General features: G+C 41.8%; 1 protein-coding gene across 6 annotated transcripts in view; it reads left to right on the top strand.

Moving 5' to 3' along the window:
• sgcg (sarcoglycan, gamma) overlaps nucleotides 1-5,554 on the top strand; it is a 596,108-nt gene extending 590,554 nt beyond the window's left edge. For all 6 annotated transcript variants that reach the window (XM_073043720.1, XM_073043716.1, XM_073043715.1 and 3 more), the window contains 2 exons: nucleotides 469-592; nucleotides 4,584-5,554. In XM_073043720.1, coding sequence (XP_072899821.1) covers nucleotides 469-592; nucleotides 4,584-4,757 — 298 coding nt within the window. In that variant the 3' untranslated portion in view covers nucleotides 4,758-5,554. The remainder of the gene's footprint in view (nucleotides 1-468; nucleotides 593-4,583) is intronic.
• Nucleotides 5,555-6,000: the final 446 nt, after the last annotated feature.

Consider the following 6,000-nt stretch of genomic DNA (forward strand, 5'->3'; position numbering starts at 1 on the left):
GGGGCCCTAAATAGTAGTGAGGGAGGAGGTGTAGGGGCAGGTGTAGTACATGTTCCACTTGCAAGGATAGGTGCCAGGAGGGAGATCAGTGGGGAAGGATGAACAGACAAGGGAGTCACGTATGGAGTGATCCCTGTGGAAAGCAGAAATGGTGGGGGAGGGAAAGATGAGCTTGCTGGTGGGATCCCATTGGAGATGGCAGAAGTTACAGAGAATTATGTGCTGGAAAATCTTTTGAGAGGTTACCTTTACTGGTATTCTCTATGTATTATGCAAATTGCCCTTATATTTGCCTTTTTGCAAATCATGCATAATAATCTTTGGGTTGTTTTCCTTGCAATAAGTGTGCAACATAAATGCAAGCTGTGGCAAAATACAATAATTGTGTATAATAAAGAATATTGTTTATAGATCAGAACAAGATTTGTGTCACCTACAGTCCTCTAAATGTGACCTTCTTGCCCTTAGGCTGGAATCTCCAACTCGCTGTTTGAGCATGGATGCACCAAAAGGTGTTCAGATCAAAGCACGAGCTGGAAACATTGAAGCCTCTTCTCAGAGGGACATCATTTTTCACACCAGTGAAGGAATGGTGAGTACAGTTCAAATCCACAAGGACCACCTTATTCCTGTCCTTCAAACTGGTTCCAGCATTGTATTGCAAATCCAGATTAAGAAACAATTCAGTTGCATGTATTATTTTAAAGAGAAGATCAAGCATTTTTTTCTTTTACTTTTTAAAAATTATGTTTAATTCTGCACAAACCAAAGCTGTCTCATACTATGTTCCCCTTAATTGATGTATCAAGCCGTACTTTGTTTACTTGATCTCTGTCAGGAAAGATACTTGTGATAATGCCACTTGCTAAGGATCTCTGTATTATGTTGAACCTCTCTTCAATTTCATTACTGTGGACAGCAGAGGGTTGTGTTCAGTCCACCGCCAAAACTAGAGCACATGCCTGGAGTTCAACGAGTCATAATGCCCAATGTCAAATTTAACTTTGACATGACTCCTTTGATATTGTGATGGTAATTAATAATGAATAACACATCAAAAGCAACAAGAAGAAAAGATAACGAATCACCGTACATTGCCACCACGATTTGGTTTGGTGTAATTCCTGCTGCTGAAGAGCCCAGGATATTCAGATTACTTTCTTTTTGCACCAGCTACCTCATTCCTGGTAAGCTACCAGTCCACATCGTTGATGATAATCACTTCCCCAGACAAGACTGAAGCCCAAATGGTAGAGAGCAACCTGAAAGAGCAGATGACTTTTCCACTAGACTGCCTTAGGGAGCAGTAGTTCCTGGGCACTGCAGTCAGAATAAGCTTGTTTCCAGAGTAACATAAACAAAATGACAGTTTATTTCCCTCTGACTGACTGAGTTCCTCCAGCATTTTGTGTGTAATGCTCAGGATTTCCAGCATCTGCAGAATCTCTTGTGTTTATGATTTGTTGCTCACAGAGCTCCTGTCATGAGAGACCCATTTCTGACAGTGAATCTCGGATAGTTGCCCAGTTCGGGCATTGCTGCAGGAGCACACTGGAAGGACCTTTACTCAATGATCAGTAACAGCTACAGCACTTCTACAGCAAAGGCCCCAAACTCAGCCTTTGCTTCCTCTGCCTACAGCCAAGCTGAAGCCAAATTGCAGAGGGCTTTCTCCTCATTCAGTCATGATGCTGCTGGGCAGTTATTTCTCCCAGATGATCCTGAGAACATGGCAATTAGGAGCAGGACTGGGCCATCTAGCCCTTTGAATTGATCCACTATTTCATCAAGGTCATGGCTGGTCTCCCACTGCGCCACCGTCCAGCACTATTCTCATATTCCTTGATTCCCTTCATACTCAGAAAGCTCAATTTCTGTTCTGAAAAAACTCCACTGAGACTCCCCAATCCTACAGGTTAGAGAATTCTAAAGATTCACCTGTCACTGAGTGAATAAGACCCTTCCCTTTTCAGTCCAAGATAACGAGACTGCAGCCCCCTGGTTCTAGATTGCTCTGATGGGGAAATCCTCCCCTCTACATGCAGCCTGCCAAGCCTGGTAAGAATTTTGTAAGCTTCAGTAAGATCACTTTTATTCTTCAAAATTGGGAGTGGTCTGCTCAATCTTCCCTCATAACATAAATCAATCCAATCCAGAATCAGTTTCGTTGATATTGACTTTAGGACACATATGTTCTTTAGGTAACAAGACCAGAATTGTATTGAATATTGTAGTCACAGTCTTATTTAATTGAAGTAGGGCCTCTTTACTACAGTACTTAAATCCTCTCTCTAATGCATGATGTGTCGCTCTTCTAAGTGCTTGCTGCTCAGCAAATTACTTTTCAGTGACTTATGTACAAGGATACCCAGGCTTTTAAACATTGAAAGTGTACCTGCGCCTGTCACTTCCTGTGGCTGCTAGTCCCATATATTCACAACCCTCTGTGTGAAAAACTTGCCCCTCAGTTACCCTCGATATGGAGCATGAATAGTTGGGTTACCAATGCTAATCCTAGTACATCATATGAAATACCCCATCTTAGGCATGTGTTTTGTGTTTGTATCTGTGGAGATAGGTCAAAATCATTTCTTTATTTCTCTACCATTTTCTTTTCCCCCATTATAAGTTCTTCCATCTGTATTGGTAAGGCCCCATTATTTGATATTTTCCTTTTCACAAATCCATAAAATTATTTTTATATTTCTAGTCAAATATACCTTTATTCTACCTTAGCATTACACTATCAATTACTTAGTCTTCCTTTGCTAAGTTATGAATTGGTCAACCTTTATGGTTCTTGGTTCTTCATTTGCTGTCTTCTGCAATCTTACCTGCCAGTCCCTGTTGGATTGATTTCCTTGTTGTGTTTTCCTGCCTTCTGTCATCAGCAAGGGCTGCAGAGGGAGTCTGTGCTGCTGCAGAAGTCTTAATTTCTGTTGCAATCTGCTGGGACTGAGAACTTGCTCAGCATGGGAAAACACAGAGAATCATCTGAGACACCGGCATTGTCCAGACTGCTGTCTCTGCACTGCAGTGCACAATTACAGACCGTGCTGGAGGTCAGATGCAGGCAGCTTTAGTTTCCCTCCTGGATTCAGTGGTGAATGCACAAGCTACTGAGCAAAGTGGTCAGACTCACTCCATGAGCTCTGCCCCAACACATCATCACTTATTTAAATGGGGTTGCTGATCTTCAGAAAAAAAGTATTTAACTGAGTAGCTTCTTTTTCGCTGTATATTTATATTTTTGTTAGTGTTAATTTTTTAAAATTTATTAACTTAAATCAGGACTTGCTTTTCCCCTGTGAAAGGCAGTTAGAAAGTGCAGGTGTGGGGTCTCTGGGTACACTGTCCACAGTCGCGGGCACTTGCAGGCCAGCACGCCACCCTCAGGAGCTGTGTGAAGGGAGAATGTCCATGTAGCTGCCACGAAGGGACAGCAAATCCCTTAAACCCAGTCCAGCCCCTTGTTCAATGTGCTTCTGTCCCAAATAAGTGATGTAAGCAGAGTGACGGCCTTTCCTTCCGAGGTACAAGTGATTGGTCACTGGAGGCACCGTGGATTCATTGGGCATGAGGGACTCAGTCAGGCAGTAAAATATCAGCAGTCTGTCCTGTGGCTGGGGGAATCTGATAAAATCACTGGCTACAGAATGAATTTATTTGTAATGTTTAGTATGTGTCAACACCGAGGTTTTCAGTTAAAGTGCCCAGAAACAACCTGGCAAGACACCTCAGCATGAAGGTCAGAGGTGAAAGAAGATTCACACTGCTGGTGTGTGCAGGAGATGGGCAGCTGGAACTCGTGCCGATGGTGGTGTCAGTGAATAGGTCTGTAAATTGTAACCACTTCCTCTGAATCTAGTGCTGCCCAGAGATCTTCAATCCACAACTTCCAACGGCAGCAGCGGAGTCTTCCATGCCTTTGAAGCGTCTCAACAAACGGCCACCGTCTCCTCTCTGTCCAAACATAATCCCCGAAATGAAATCCTTCCATGTGAGAAAGGGTGAGTCAATGGAAGTCCCACCCAATGGATGATGGTAATGGTCTGCATCTACCCAGAAAACATTCACAGTCCACAACTGTAACAGCAGGTGAATCATCTTATCCTATTAAACTTGTCCCCACGTTCAAGGTGGTGTGACCTGTATTGATATAATTAGGCCCTGGGTAAATGAATCAGTAATGGTGGAATACAGGATATAGGCTTGCTGTTTCATGAACTTAACTTTTCTTTATAATCTGGAAGAAAGTTGCAGAACATTAAACTGGGCAGAGATCTGGTATCCTCGATCCTATACCACCTGAATACCCAACCACCCAAAACTGGACAGGACATGGAGATTATTCGCAACTTCCTTGTCTGTACCCTGATGTGAAGAGGAAGAAAGTGTCAAATTATATCGATATCACCATTGAGGATTTTTCAGGCATTGTAGCAGATCCAAGAAAACTACACTGGCTAAAAACAATTGAATGAGTTTCAAATTTACGAGTTGTATTATTTGTATAAAAAAGTGTTGCAATAGATAATGCAGTGAAACAATTAAATAACCTTGTTGTTTGCATTCATTAACAGTTGGTGCTAGATGCCGAGACAGTGAAACTACCCAAGTTGCCCCATGGCTCACCGGGTGGACCTGGAAGCTCTCAGGGACTATACGAGGTCTGTGTCTGTCCAGATGGAAAGCTCTACCTGTCCGTCGCAGGCATCGGGTCCACCTGCCAGGATTACAGTCGGGTCTGCCAGTGAGCGTCTTGGTTTCTTCACAAATGAGATCTTGGCACGTCACCCAGAGCTTTTGAAAACCTGAATATTTTCTCAATAAGTGCAGTCGCAATTATCAGTGATCAGTTATCAGCATCAGAAAGAAAGTGGTAAAAAAAAGTTCCTTCCATGAACATGTCTCATGATCTGAGCTATTAAACTGAACCCCAGACTACCCCAGAAGTATAGAAAAAATATCTATTTACAAATGGACAAAAAGAGCACAATTCAGAACATTCTTGTCAAAATAGTGGAAGCAAAAAATGACTTGAGCTCGATTGCCATTGCTGTGCAGACAACATTGTTAACGGCCCCACATAACGGATTGAAATGAGATTTACTATCAATGGTTCTTCAGCTCCTATATCAAAACCTTTTTATAGGAAAGATTATGGTCTCTGAATTACAGATCAATATTTTCTATCAGCGCATCAGTCTGACGTCTACATCTTCCAACTCCTTCTTCTGCCGAGCTGTGAGGTTCATTTTTTAATGATAAAAGTACATTGTATGTAATTAAATTTTGATACACTTAACAGCAGGGACTTGGTTGATTTTAACCTGTGTCTGCTAGATCTCTATGCAATAATTCTTTTTCCTTTTTCTGCAATAACACTTGAACCACAAGAGCTGTGCTTTTTGTACAAAACTACAATGTGGAATAAAGTATCCAAAGTTTTACCATCTGTATGTGAACCACAGTATTAAAACTGCAGTACCCTTTCTTAGTCTTTTTATAAAGCTATGTTGAAATGTATAAAAATAAAATTACACCAACCCTATCTGCGTGTGCACGATTATTTTCTCCCGATTAGTGTACATTTAGCTGGAGGGTCATTAAGCATGCTTTAGCCAAATGGTCAAAGAATTAGGGAGGCAAAGAAGGGAATTTTCTTTTTGTTCAAGTTGTCATGATGTGGGATTCACTTCTTTAAACTTGTGACTTGTCATTCTAGTCTGACCCAATCTGTGGGGGCAAAGCCTGCATGGATTCACCCAGCCTATATCCCTCATAGTCTTATATACCTCTATAAGATCTCCCCTCATCCCCTTGCACTCCAGGGAGTAAGTTACAAACTTCTTAACTTTCCCTGTGGTTCTGGTCATCAAACCCCAGGACATATTTATACATTTTCACTTCACTCTTTCTAGCATCTTTCCTGTAGGTAAGTGACCATAACTGCACACGTTACTACAAATTAGATGTCTTTAACGTCTTATACAACTT

This window comes from Hemitrygon akajei, chromosome 4, assembly GCF_048418815.1.
Source record: "Hemitrygon akajei chromosome 4, sHemAka1.3, whole genome shotgun sequence".
In the NCBI taxonomy this organism is placed as follows: Eukaryota; Metazoa; Chordata; class Chondrichthyes; order Myliobatiformes; family Dasyatidae; genus Hemitrygon; species Hemitrygon akajei.